Source organism: Nilaparvata lugens, chromosome 6, assembly GCF_014356525.2.
Source record: "Nilaparvata lugens isolate BPH chromosome 6, ASM1435652v1, whole genome shotgun sequence".
Lineage (NCBI taxonomy): Eukaryota > Metazoa > Arthropoda > Insecta > Hemiptera > Delphacidae > Nilaparvata > Nilaparvata lugens.
Window position 1 is genome coordinate 12,865,054 of NC_052509.1, and position 15,461 is coordinate 12,880,514.

Consider the following 15,461-nt stretch of genomic DNA (forward strand, 5'->3'; position numbering starts at 1 on the left):
CGTAGAATAATTATTAGCATAACCGTTATTTGATGTAAATTAGTGTATAAACCAGTAAATATTGTAACATAAATAAAGAAATCTAATCTAGATCCAATCTTATTTATTGTTGTGTATTCTTATGTAAATTTTCTCTTATTTTGTAAAGGGTTGTGTGGCAGAGATCTAACTCCGCCCTAATAAACGCATATAATCAATTAATCAATCTCTCTCTCTCAATTGAATTGAATAGATCAATCAATCAATCTCTCTGTCTCTCTGATTCTCTCTCACTCTATCTATCTTTCTCCTTTCCTCAAGTCAACTTTTCCGTGCACTTCTTCTAGTTCACTTCTCTTCTAAGCCTCTTTCACAGGCTCTCTCTTCCTCTCTCACTCTCTCTCTCTCTGCTCTCTCCCTCTCTATTGTTTTGTATTCCTATGTTATTTTTTTTATAAAGGGTTGTATGGCAGAGAGGACTAGGAGTCCTAACTCCGCCCAAATAAACGCATATTATAATCAATCAATAAATCAATTTCTCTCTCTCAATTGAATTGAATAAATCAATCAATCTCTCTATCTCTCTCCTTATCTCTGGCTCTATCTCTCTTTCTTCTTTCCCCAAGTCAACTTTTCCGTGCACTTCTAGTTCAATTCTCTTCTAAGCCTCACTCACAGGCTCTCTCTTCCTCTCTCTCTCCCTCTGCCTCTCACTAAGTCAACTCTTTCTTTCCTTCTTGCATTTCTTCTACCTACACGTGATCTCACACCTTCTGCACTGCACTGTAACAATTTATTCAATTAATAACTTAGAACTAGGAAGCAGTGTGGGTGTCTCAGCCTAGCTAGAACAGCCCTACACCCCATTTTCTATCTCTGTCCTGTAATTTATACCATCAGTACACCCTGTGCTGTGTATTCTCAAATTACGTGTATATACTAGAAATACACATGCTCTGTAACCTGTAAGTATATACAGTGTAGTCTATATACCAACCCTGTAAGTACTGAAAGTATAGATACACCTGTAACCTGTAGTATATACACTGTTTGTATAGGTGAGGTTAAGTATTTAAAACATATGTATATGTATCTTAGCCTTGGTGGTGTAAGTATATACTCATTATTTGTATGTATATAAGCCTTGGTTTATCGTAGCATTTATTGCGAGGGGAAATGTAATGTATGTTGATTACATCATGCCTAGATTTGTAAGGAGGTCAGGTTAAAGAAGGTGTTTTCAAGATGGTGGTAGATAGAGTTGTTCTGTTTTTAAATTAGTTTATTTGAATTTCTTGTTTAAAGAGCATTTTATTTAAAAGATATGATGTACTACAGCATTATTTTTGCAGGTAATTAGTTTGTAAACAAGTCGAAAAGATTGCTACCCTCTCAATGGTTACCTTCTGATTGGTTGATTTATCTTTTCCTCAAATTCTAGAAATTATACAGTCCGTTGTAATAGCATAGAGATTGATGATTTATTATTGGATAGCTTATTTATTCATTCATTATTATTAGTTGATTCATCTATTTCAAAAATTCTAGAGATGATACAGTCCGTACAATAATCCTGATTCGCTAGATTTTGTAATACTGTACTATTTTTCAGAGATCATCGAGATCATTTTCATTTTTTTCATTCCATTTCATTTATTAATAGACAATAGATGCAATGCAGGTAAAAACAACAGGCATTCGCCTAAAACTGCTTTAAATCTTAATTTGGAATACACAGTCTAGAGGTTATGTAAATGATAACTTAATTCACACACTATTTTGAGTCCAAAAAATGTATGTAGGCTAATAGAGATCAATGTAAATGAAGAAGAGAATAGGTGACAATCATTTTCATTATGGGTTGGATCACAAAAGGAACAATTTATCATGAATTACCGTATCTAAATGTATAATTATTTGCAAGTAACGTGTTGTTCCCGGTCACAGACCAATCCGTATAGTGTATTATCATCCATGATTTTCTTGAATATTCATCTGAAATGATAGAGCACATCTACGTATGTAGATGATAAATTAGATTTATTATCTAATTACATAGCATTATTCAATGATAAATTAGAAGAAAACTGATAGGAGGAAAGAAGATTATAAGGAAGGGAAAAGAAAAAATAATGAGGAAAAAGAAAGAAAGAAACTGAAAAAAATATCAGACTGTTATAATGAGAGCAATGCAATTCACTGATTTTATACAAAGTGCAATCTGGACTATTGCTCTATGTACAAATGGAGTAGTCGGAGTGTATATACATATATAGATATTGCTGAGAGTATAGTGATAAAGTTGGATACACAGAAATATAGAGCTACAGTATAGAAACAGCTACAGATATAGAGTGACAGTCTGAGTGCAACGTGAACAAAATAATTATATTATAAGAAACAAGAAGGAAGGGTTCCTTATATATATCTGTACAAAGACACCCCCAACATACAACACACCCCTGCACACTTCACTCTATATGGGTTGACACAGGAAGAAGGAGGAAGGAGGAGAAGAAGAGGTGGAAAAGAAGAAGAAGAAGAAGAAGGAGAAGAGAAACAAGAAAATCAAGTTGCAGAATAAGAACACGACATAGATTGAGAAAAGAGAAAAGAATGAAACTCTAGAACGAGAAAAAGAAGGTGAAGAAGAAGAACATAATGAGGTGTAGGAGGAGGAGTGGGAGAAAGAGAGTAAGGAGAGTAAAAGGGGAGAGAACTATAAGGTGATGAAGGAGAAGAAGGAGAAGAGAAGGAAGTTGCAGATGCATTTAGAGGAAAGGAGAGGCAGCGGTAGAAGAAGAAATGGTAGATGAGAAGGAAGAAAAAGATGGAGTAGAAGAAGGAGGATAAGGAAGAGGAGAGGAAAGAGAGTAAGGAAGAGAAGGAGAAAAAGAAGAAGAACGATAAAATTGAGTTGCAGAACAAGAACACGACGAAGATTGAGAAGAAAAAGGATAAAACTCTAGAAGAAAGAGGGTAAAAATGGAGGGGAAGGAGGAGGAGAGAAGGAGGGGGAGGAGAAGCAAGTAGAAGAAGAAGGTGGGAGATAAGAGAAGCAAATTCCTTGGAGATAGCAGGGCAGAAGCTTTCAGAGTGCAACAGTAGTGATTCCACGCAATTAAACTCGGCACACCGTTCATTCCGCTTTCACCCCTACACACCTTTGTTCTCTGTCTTGTCCTTCTTTTTCTTTTTATTTTTCTTCTTCTTCGTCATCTTCTCCCTCTTCCTCTTTTCCTCCTTCCACGTCTCTCTCCTGTGTTCTATTCTCTCTGCTCTACCAACTAATATACAGTGAAGTGTGCAAAGGGTGTGTAGCCTATGTGTTTCTCTTCTTTTCCTTTCTCCTCTTCTTCTCTTTCTTCTTGTTATTTTCTTCTCCTGCTTCTAATTTGTTCTCCTCATTTTCCTACTCATTGCGTCCTGTTGCTTGAATTAAGACGTTGAGATAAATTCGGATCTTCTTCTTCTTCTATTTTTCTCTCAATTGATTTTTTCTGCATGCTATCCTTATATTCTTTATCAGTCTCTTCCTCTCTTTCTCTCACTTGATTTCATCTCATGTTTCTGTCTTATTTGAATTCTCCTTTGAATGTTATTTCCGTTTTCCTTTTCAACTCTCTACCTCTCTCTTGCTCACTTCATTACATCTCATTTCTACCATCTCACAATATTTCCCAATTCTTCTCCTTATTCTTCCACTAATTACATCTTTGCGCTTGAATTAAGACGCTTATAAATTTAGCACTTTCTCCTTTTGATTATTCATTGTCTTTTTCAAGTTCTTCCTTCCATCTTCCGTTTCTCTTTGTCTCGATGTCATTCTAATTCGTTCCTCCTCTATCTTCTTCTATTATTTCATCCGGACCATATTCTCTCACGTCCCGTTGTCAATTTGAATTGAAATATCGAAGAAAGTAAAATGTATAAATGCAGGACTACTTTGTTTTATTTATAAAGTAGTACAATAGTACCTTTGGAATTGATAAAATAATAATTAAAACTATAATCTTCATTCTTATTTTGTCAATTTTAAAGGGTACTATGGTTCTATTTTATAAAACTAAGAAAGTAAATATCAAAAAAGTGAGGAAATTGAAGAATTTCCTTGAGAAAACCAATAATGATATGTAATATTGAGAGTGTAGAAGCTAATCAAAGCACGGAAATAACTGAAGAAATAAATCTTCAAAACCAAGAGAATAAGATGATTTTACACCAGCGAAACAAACAGGATTACAAAGAAATTAGTGAGAGCAACGGTGGTACAACGAAAAATATTTTTCCCCAAGGGTATGCGAAGATATATATGTAATACAATAAGAGAGATAGAAGAGAAATCAAGTGTGATATATTCAGGATTACATCATATAGAGCTGAACATTGCAGTGGATATGAGGAGATATAATACAATAAAAGAGATAGAGACGGTTTATAGAATGAAATATATAGAGGAGAGAGAAATATAGAGTTACTCATGCAGAACATCAATTTCAAATTGAGGAAGAACAAAGCTACTATCTAGAGGGCTGTGATTCAGAAACAAGCTATCACATGTTCTCACCCACTAACTCATTTTATTCCCTCTTCGCTTCATTCTCTCTCCCTTTTTCCCTTTATCCCTCCCTCTTTCTCTCTTTCTCTTTTTCACTCACACTTCGATTTACTTCCTCATATTTTTTTATTCCTTGGTGATTTCCCTATTCACTCATTTTATTCCCTCTTCCTCCTTCCCTTTATTTCCTCTTTTTCTCAATCTCTCTTTCCTTCACAACTTGATTCATTCCATCATACTTTTCACTCCTCAGTGAAATAATTTCCTACTCACTGAATTTATTCTCTCTTTTTCTCTCACTCCTTCTTCCTCTTTTCCTCTTCTTATATTCCCCTCACACTTCTTCTCACTCCCTCATACTCTTCATTCCTCAGTGAAATAATTCCCAACTAACTTAATTTATTTCCTCTTTACCTCTTCCTCTTCTCCTTCTTCCCCACTCCTCCTTTTTCTCTCTCTCTCAACCCCATTCTACTTCCTCATACTCATCATCCCTCATTCGAATAATTCCCTACTCACTCAATTCATTTCCTCTTTATCTCTTCCTCTTCTCCTTTTTTCCCTCTCCTCATTTTTCTGTCTCTCAAACCTCATTCTACTTCCTCATATTCTTTATTTCTTGGTGAAATTATTCCTCACTCACTCATTTCATTCCTCATTCTCTCTTCCTTTTATTCTTCTATCCCTCTTTTTCTCTTCCTCTCACACCTCGATTTACTTCCTCATATTCTTCACTCCTCAGTCATATCCTTACTCACTCATTTCATTCTCGCTTTCTTTCTTCCTCTGTCCCTATTTCTTATCACTTCCTCCTACTCTTTATTCCTCAGTGAAATTATTCCTTATTCACTTATTCTACTCCTGCTTTCTCTCTTCCTCTTTTCCTTTTCTCATCACTCCCTCTTTCTCTCTTTCTCACACCACATTACAGCCCTCATACCCCTCACTCCTCAGACATAATCCATCCCTGCATTCACCAGTGCAGACACACAATCAAATTTTCTTTTTATAATCCTGAGAGAAAATCTTCCCACTTCTACATTCAGAACAAGCTCCAACTGACAGTATCTGTTGGATGTGTAGCATTGTTGCTGTTCATCAGAGAAATACTGACATATTAAAGTGAGTTTGTTGTGTGTATATTCTGAATTGGAATGAAGCGGCAAATCCAATTACATCGCATGCCGGTTTGAATTTCGCGCGTAATTTTTGATACAATGTTTGGAGTAGGGATTAAATTTGCCTGTGATATTTGTTGGCAACGGATTGAGGTTTAATGTTTTCTTGGCTATGAAAAGTAATGGCAGAGTGTATAGTGAGCAATTGACCTGGATTTTGAAAGAAGGGTTGATTTTGTAGGGTAGTTTTGAATGCTGGAATTGGGGAAGAGATAATTGGGTTAATTTGGTGAACTGTTGGATTCTTCAGAGAAATAAGTGAATTCTCAGATGATATAGTTTGAGATTCTTCAAAAAGGAATAAAAAATTGTGAGAGAACTATCACTCAGCATCAGAATAATACGTGCTAATTAACTTTTTCATATTAAATTTGGCATGATTTTTGATTAATTTGTTCTTATTCTATTCTCATGCAATTAATGATAAATTATAAGTAGTTTTTATCCTATACTATTGAACGAGCAGCTTCTGTTCATATGTTTAGATGTTTAGATGTTTTTTGAATGTTTAGATGTTTAGATGTTTAGATGTTTAGATGTTTGAATGTTTAGATGTTTAGATGTTTAGATGTTTAGATGTTTAGATGTTTAGATGTTTAGATGTTTAGATGTTTAGATGTTTAGATGTTAGATGTTTAGATGTTTAGATGTTTAGATGTTTAGATGTTTAGATGTTAGATGTTTAGATGTTTAGATGTTTAGATGTTTATGTTTAGATGTTTAGATGTTTGATGTTTAGATTTAGATGTTTAGATGTTTAGATGTTTAGATGTATTTTACCGGATCTCGAAAAAGGCTCCAACGATTCTCACGAAATTCAGTACATAGTAGGTCTATAATATGAAGATTCGATTGCACTAGGTCTCATCCCTGGAAAAACTCGCTGAAGGACATTACAGGATAATTATTATTCATCCTTGGAAAAACAGCTCAAATAATAATCATTTTGTCGTCTGTTGGTGATGAAAGTGAGTGAGCGAGTTCATGTGTGTGGGACTGTGTCAAAATTATGACTCAGCTGTTGAACTTTTGTAATCATTTCAAATGTTTCATTTCAAACATTTTCTCAATCAGGTACTTAGTGCCGGTTGAATAAAAGCTGGGTTTTTTTCAATCCTGATTAATTCCAGTGGATCCATCTTTTTGAAATAGTCTTCTCCTATTGGGTCACGTGGAGTTAATCAGGATTAAAATTTAACCGGTTTTTATGCAAATGGGCCTTTATGAGGAAATTTCTGCATTCCTCTGGGAATTAATCTCAATTTACTGTGATAAGATCTCATTTCTGTATGAATTTTATCATAATTTATTCATTCGTAATGCATTTTTTATGCTTTTGTACTCCAGAGCGAAGCTCGGTCCCCGATAATAAGTAAATTATTAGTAGTTTTCATGATAATGGAAGTAGCTAACATAATAGCTGACTCCTTATGACGTATAATCCGTTGTTTGGTGGAAATATTGTTCAACTTAATTACTATTATTCAAAAAATAAATAATTTCTATATTTTTCTTAAATTCTATTCAATAATTTTGAAGAGTAGTGGAAAATAATTCAACTCACCTGTCATAGTAGTAGTCCCTGTAACAAAGAACAGAAATATTCTATTAGTTCTAGAATTGAATGGAAATCCTAAATTATAATATTCTTACTCCTTATAAATATGCTATTCTAAAAAGCTAAATGCTTACTCCAACAAGCTCACTATAGTGAGGTCCACGTTATAATGGCAGTGTTTGATTAGCAATGGTATTGCTTTCCTTGTCTATCATTCAACAAAGCGGATAGCGCTATCTCTTTCTCGCTTTCCTCTGTTGCCAGTTCTTTTTTTAACAATGAAGAATTAATAATTTATCAACAAAATACTCAATCTTGATCATGGAAATTCATTATGAGATCAATGAAAAATATTATTTCTTGCTTGATGAAATATAATTATTTCCAACGAAAATGAACCGTAAATATTACATCAATAAACCTGTATCAGCTACCGTCTATGAAAAGCATTGACAAGACAGAGGTTCGGCAACGTTGTTCTTATATATTTCTCCACTGCCATTATAACGTGGACCTCACTCACTATAGAGAAGAGTGACTATCATTTTAATCATCTATGGTATATTCTAGAAGTCTTTCTAAAGATATTATGAGCACTGGTAAAGACAAAGGGGCACTAGCAATGCACAGTTTCTATGGTTTGTAGTATAAGCTACATATTGTAGAATAGAGTTGTTAAAAGTCTAGTTTTAATCTGGTAGAATATTTGTCGAATAGTGCAGTTCAAATCTAGGCCACGATTTGCAAATAGTGTAATATTCAAATGCAATCAGGAGATTCCACTATTTAGGGCCGGTTTCCGAGCTCGGGATTAGGCTAAGTTCTGGACTTTTAACAGCTGGAGTAAGAAAATTGGCTCTCCGAAACGGGGCGTATTCGCAGTCATTGTCAAAATCACGTTTGAATTGAATTTCAAAAAACTAGATAATTCAACACAAAATAAAATAAAGAGGAAATACTGTAAAGTTTCAGCTATTTTGAATTATTTAGAAATGTTCAACTTCGTCTAGGAAAAACGTTACCAATAGTTATAGAAATGAGAAATTGAAAACTGCGACTACTGTTATAAAAACTGCGACTACGCCCCGTTTTGGAAAGCCAATTTGCTGACTCCAGCTGTTTAAAGTCTAGAACTTAGCTAAATCCCGAGCTCGGAAACCGGTCCATATAGTTACAATTGAACTTGCTATCAAATGGGATGAAACACTAGGGACCGGTTTCCGAGCTCGGGATTTAGCTAAGTTCCAGACTTTAAACAGCTGGAGTCAGAAAATTGGCTTTCCGAAACGGGGCGTAGTCGCACTTTTTATGATAATCTTTATTTCCTCATTTATATAATTGGAAACGTTTTTCATTGGCGGAATCAAACATTCCTAAATAATTCAAATTAGCTAAAACTTTAAACGATTTTTTTTCAATTTTCTAGTTCTTTGAAATTATATCTAAACGTGGACTGCGACTACGCCCCGTTTCGGAGAGCCAATTTTCTTACTCAAGCTGTTAAAAGTCTAGAACTCAGCTAAGTCCCGAGCTCGGAAACCGGCCCATAGAGTAGATAGGGGAACTCGAGGTAGAGAGACTTATCCATGGAAGACTTATCCAAGGGGGACTTATGCAAGGGGGCCTTTTTCAAGGGGGACTTAAGTGAGACTGTTGTTCGAAGGATGGTCTCTCAAGTAAGTGTCACCCCTATAGTGGACAAGATAGGAAAACACGTATTGACACAGTCTTTTAGGGCTGATGTTATTCTAGGGGTAGAAGGGTCAAGAAAAGAAAGGGGTTGATCTTTTCCAGTGTGGAAGGAGTAGGAGAGAGAAGAGACGAAGGGGAGAAGGAGTATGAATAGGTAGAGGAGCAGTGAAAACAATGAAGAAGAAGAAGGGGTGAGGAAGAAGGCCAGGGGGAAGAAGGAGAAGAAGGAGCAGAAAAGGAAGGAGAAGAAGTAGAAAAAGGAGAAAATAGGGGAAAAGATGAAGATGGATCTTGAGAGACGAGAGGAAGGAGAAGAAGAAGAAGTAGAAAAAGGGGAAGACGGGGGAAAATATGAAGATGGATCTTGAGAGACGAGAGGAAGGAGAAGAAGAGGAAGAAGAAGAAGTAGAAAAAGGAGAAGACGGGGGAAAAATGAAGATAGATCTTGAGAGACGAGAGGAAGGAGAAGAAGAGGAAGAAGAAGAAGTAGAAAAAGGAGAAGACGAGGGAAAAATGAAGATAGATCTTGAGAGACGAGAGGAAGGAGAAGAAGAGGAAGAAAAAGAATAGGAAGAAGAAGCAGAAGAAAGAGGAACTTGAGAGCCAAGAAGAAGTTCATGTTTGCACTAGACGTTAGCAGCTCAAAGGATATGTGGAAGCAAACGATCAAAATATAGAGAAGAAGGAGGAGAAGAAGGAGGAGAAGTAGAAGAAAAAGAGGAAGATGAAGCAGAAGAAAAAGACCAAGGGCAGCATGAAGACATGAGTGAGTGTAATAGTTGGTAAGAAGGTCAGAAGAGAGTGTTTTGTTTTCTTAGCAAACATACACATACACAGACCCAAGTCCCTCAAGCTTCTTTTCTTCTTTTTCTCCTTCTTCTTCTCATTCTTCTTCTTCTTCTTCTTCTTCTTCTCCTTCTTCTTCTTCTTTTTCTTCTTCTTCTTCTTCTTCTTCTTCTTCTTCTTCTTCTTCTTCTTCTTCTTCTTCTCCTCCTCCTCCTCCTACATCATTCCAGCTCATCTTCTTTAAACAAACTTCTTCTATATCCAGTCTGTGTGATCGTATAAACACTCTCTCCACTCCACTTGGGTGAGGACATTTTCTCTCCAGAAAAATTTGTAGTGTTCTCTGATATTTTGCTCTGAAAAGATGTGACAATATCGAATTACTGTGTAGACACTGTGTGTCAATAGCCCAGACAACAGAATAGAACTACTGTCAATCAGCGGAAAAAACTGTATAGTGAAGTCCACGTTATAATGGCAGTGTTTGATTAGCAGTGGTATTGATATTCTTGTCTATCATTCAACAAAGCGGATAGCGCTATCTCTTTCTCGCTTTGCTCTGTTGCCAGATCGTCTTCTAAGAATGTAGAATTGATGATTGATTAACAAAATATTTCATCTTAATTATAGAAATTCATTATGAAATTATTGAAAAATATAATTATAAAGAATAATTGATCATTTTAAACGAGAATGAACAGTTAATATTACATCAATAAACCTGTATCAACTATCGTCTATGGAAGGCATTGACATGACAAAGGATGGGCAACGTTGTTCTCCTATCTTTCTCCACTGCCATTATAAGGTGGACTTCACTATAGGCGAATTCAATCCATGGAACGATAAATATTTTCTCTCAGATTGTAGCAAAAAATGGTGACATGGTAATTCTACCCTGTTATATTAAGGAATTGAATCCCAAGCTAGAAGAGACAGCACGCATACAATGCATTGTAGAACCTCCTTGAAATCTGTATTGATTGTCAGATAGCATCCACCCTCAATTTGTCAACACTCTTTGTAATAGCTTGGGAATCTCTGCAAGCAGCCATGGAAGTCAACTTTCTGAACGAGTATTTTCAATTTAGATGCGAAGTAAAAGTGAATTCGAAGTGTAAAAGTGAAAAGTGAATGCTGTTTATTTATAAAGAAGCTACAGAATTGAATCACAATAGGATAAAGTGGGGGACAAACGACAGAAAATAAATGATCAGAGAGAGATAGTATTGTTGGAGAAACAGATTTGGTAAATGGAGGGTAGAAGACAGAATAAACAAAATCAGTGAATCAGTGAAGGAGATAATTTTTGGAGAATATAAGAGAGATTAGATTGGATTGAATCAGATTTCTTCATTTATGTATGTGACAATAATGCTAGTTATTCAACGAATTTCACAAACTATAGATTATTAATCAATGAGAATAAATGGGGAGAGAGAGAGTGAGATAGAAGCCGTTGGAAGATGAGATCAGTGAAAATTGAAGGACAGGATTAACGTGATCAAGGATAGAGAATTGATTGATTGAGCTGCCTTTATTAAAATCCTGGAGGGCGAAGTTAGGGCGCAGCCGGCCCTCTCTTACACTCAACTAGAAATCATAGGGAGTAGATAAAAATAAATGACAGAGACAAGAAAGGGATGTTAACAGAAGTGCATATGGTGGAAAAGATTGGATGTAAAGCCCAATTTGGCTTGATTTGGTTGAGAACAACTGAAAAGTACTGATTTTGGAGAAATATGTTGTTTTTGGGATGAAAATGGTTTGGCGTGGAGATTGAGTGATTTACTTTAAGTCACCTCGGAGAATTATGGATGAAAATGGATAATTAAGGATAAAAAGGATAATTATAGATCAAGGATAAAAAGGATAATTATGGATAATCAAGGATCAAGGTTGAAAAGGATAATTATGAGTAATCAAGGATTGTGGGATTGGAATGATGAGGAGAAAGAGAAAGAATCGAGGAGACGTAGAAAAGGAGGAGAAGAAAATGATAAGCTGTAATTTAGCCAAGATTGAGGCAAGGAAAAGGAGAATGAGATCGTGAGAAAGAGAGAGGAGGAGGAGAAGAGGAAGAAGGAAGAGGACAAGGAGGAGGAGAAGGAGAAGAAGAAGAAACAGGAAAAGAAGAAAAAGGAGAAGTTAGAATTTAGAAGGGGTAGAAGAAATATATTAAGTAAGGTACAAGAAGAAAAGACGGGAAGGGGAAGAAACACAGAAGGGGCAGAAGAGAGAGACGGGAGAAGACAAGGAGACGAGGATAGAAGAAAGGAGAGGAGAACAAGAAAGAGAGAAGAAAAACAAATTGAAACGTCAATGAATAATCACTTCGCTTCAGTGGAGTAGGCTACAGATTAACAAAGATGGACAGATTGAGTAAGGTCGGAGAGAAAAAGGAACTTGAGGATGAAGGAGAAGAAGTAGAAGAAGAGTATGAAGGATGAGGAGGATGAAGAAGATGAAGAAGATGAAGAAGGAGAAGAAGAGGAAGTAGGAGGAGAAGAAGATGAAGGAGAAGAAGAAGAAGAAGAAGAAGAAGAAGAAGAAGGAGGAGAGTTGGTAGGTGCAGATGAGGATTTAAGTGAATAAATATTGAGAAAAGTGTTGTGTTGATTTCCCACGAGTCAGCAGCAGCTAGGCTCAACTGCTCGATACATATCTTCTATAGAAACTTTTGTTGTTTATCTATAGAAACTTGGTCTATAGAAAGTTGGTAGAAGGTAAATGACAGAACAGAACACTTGTAGCTGATATTTTGTTCTCTCACTCCCTCTCTCTATCTCTCTCACTCTACCTTTAACGACTGTTTTCAAGCTCACAGTTCAACTAATAAAACGCAAATTGGGTTTGACTTTGTGCCCTTTACATCCCAGTTATCCTCTGAGTTATTCTGCTCTCTCTCCTTTTCATATTCTTCTTCTTTTTCTTCTCTTTTTCACTTTTCTTCTTCTACTTCTTCTCTTAATCAAAACCTAAATCTTTTCCTGGATTCAAGAACATATTCAAATGGAATCTCTTGCTCTCTCTCTGTGGAAAAACTCCTATTTTCAATCAATTCTTCTCCTTCTTCTTCTCCTTCTTCTTCTTTCTTCTTCTTTCTTCTTCTTCTTCTTCTTCTTCTTCTTCTTCTTCTTCTTCTTCTTCTTCTTCTTCTTTTCTCTTCTTCTTCTTCTTCTTCTCCTCTTCTTCTTCTACTTCTTCTCCTTCTTCTTTTTCTCTCCTTCTTCTTCTTCTTTTCTTTTCTTCTTCTCCTTCTTCTTCTTCTTCTTCTTCTTTTCTTCTTCTTCTTTTCTTCTTCTTCTTTTCTTCTTCTTCTTCTTTTCTTCTTCTTCTTCTTCTTCTTTTCTACTACTTCTTTTCTTTTTCTTCTTCTCCCTCTCCTTCTTTTTCTTTGACATTATTCTTGAACAGTATCAAGATGAAAAAAGAACTCCAGTTGCTTAACAGCTGTAGTTGAAGTTCTTACTATATACTGTTCTCTACTAGTTAAAATTATTGTAAATAGTCCTACAGTCATATATAGTCCTCCATAGTGAGGTCCACGTTATAATGACAGTGAAGAAAGATAGGAGGACAATGTTGCCGATCCTCAGTCTTGTCAATGCCTTCTATGGAGGGTAGCTGATACAGGTTTATTGAAGTAATATTAACTGTACATTCTCGTTTAAAATAATCAATTATTTTTTATTAAGCACGAAATTATATTTTTCAATGATTTTCATCATGAATTTTCATAATTAAGATGAAATATAATCAGCTGTGCTAATAGTGAAGTTGTGTTTCTTTTCTGGCTCAAAATTTTGCAAAATTACTCAAAAATTTCCAATTTTCAATTTGTAGAGATTTGATTGAAATATTTTTTTTTCTAATCAGTTTTTAAATATCAAAATTCAAAATTTCCAGTTTAGTCATTAGTTTTGAAGTGGAAATTGGACTTTTTGAAGTGAAAGTAGAATCTTAACCTTATTCTTTTTTGAAACTTTTATTTTTTGTAAAATTTGGGAGAAGACAGTTTTGGGCTATGCCTGTTGTCTTCTCCCAATCATATTATATTTATTATAATTATGATCTGTAATTGCCAATGAAATAAATGAAAAATAAATATTTTGTTAATTGACTATTAATTCTTTGTTGTTAGAAAACGATCTGGTGACAGAGCAAAGCGAGAAAGAGGAAGCGATATTCGCTTGTTGAATGATTGACAAGGATAGCAATACCATTGATAATCAAACACTGCCATTATAACGTGGACCTCACGTTAGAAAAAGTATCTTGTCTGTGCGAAGGCTAAAAATAAACTTTCTACTGGTGATATTTTCCAAAGTTTTAGATTTGGATATCATCAAAGTATAAAAATGAAAAGGTTTTCTCAGGAAAACATTTTATTCCAATCATTAATTTTTGAGATATGAGCGACTGATGTTCAAAGTTTCGGGACAGAACATTTCAAATTCGGTAAGAGATAAATCTATGACATTTGGATAATAAATTCTTCATGGTATTGTTGATCTATTAAATTGAAGATTTTCTTAAAATATCAATTTTTGAGAAAGTTATTCAAATTACCAAAAATGACCAAAAATAACTCAACTAAAAGTTATTTTTGGTAAATTGAATAGCTTTCTAAAAATTTATATCTAAAAAAAAATTTGTTTACTGGATCAACAATACCATGAAGAATCTATCCTGTGAATCTCATGGATTTATCTCTCACCGAATTTCAAATGTTCTGTCCAAAAATTAAAACTTTAGGCGCTCATATCTCAAAAAGTAATGATCGGGAAAAAATGTTTTCCAGAGAAAACTTTTTCATTTTTATACTTTGATGATATCCAAATCGAGAAACTTTGGAAAATATCACCAGTAGAAAGTTTATTTTTAGCCTTAAAGGATTGGCAACTGTGCGAAGATAGGGAAGAATAGCGCTATCTGCTTTGTCGAATGATGGACAAGGATAACAACACCAATGTTAATCGTATACTGTCATAATAACGTGGACCTTACTATAGACAAATAGATACATTGATCTAGAGATAGATAGAAATGGATACATAGATCTAGATGAGAAACAAAGATGGAGATCTGCGTGGAACCACACATAGATCTATAGATGGATTACATAGATCTCTTACATAGATTACATAGAACATTGATCTGTCAATAGATAGGGCGTTAACAGTTAGTATTTAATGCATATCATGTAAGTGAATTGGAGCCTAGCTGTGGGACAGTAGTTGAAGGGCTAATCTCACCCTGTCCATCCGCTATTATCCCTTATAAGGGCTGAAATGACAGCACATTTCCCTTAAGCTCAGCCCTTGCTTAGCCCTAAATGTGACTGTTTGATTGATCTCACTTATAGTGAGGGTCACGTTGTAATGGCGGTATTTGATTAACATTGGTGTTGGTAACCTTGTCTATCATTCAACAAAGTAGATAGCGACGTCCATTTCTAGCTCCATAATGTTGCTAAATTCTTTTAACAATTTAGAAATAATAATTTATATTTAATATTTCATTTTAATTGTGAAAATTCATTATGAAATTATTGGAAAATATAATTTCTTGCTTGATAAATATAATTGATCGTTTGAAATGGGAATGAACAGTTGTTATTACATCAATAAACCTGTATCACTTTTTGTGTAGTTGAGGAGTTGATACTGTGGTAATTATTCATATTGAATGAAAAAGACTAAGAAAT

General features: G+C 34.9%; 1 protein-coding gene across 1 annotated transcript in view; it reads right to left on the reverse strand.

The window, feature by feature from the left end:
- LOC111047693 overlaps positions 1 to 15,461 on the reverse strand; it is a 409,014-nt gene that overhangs the window by 59,014 nt on the left and 334,539 nt on the right. Inside the window, exon 5 of the mRNA XM_039430135.1 lies at positions 7,280 to 7,297. Within this exon, the coding sequence (XP_039286069.1) occupies positions 7,280 to 7,297 (18 nt within the window). The remainder of the gene's footprint in view (positions 1 to 7,279; positions 7,298 to 15,461) is intronic.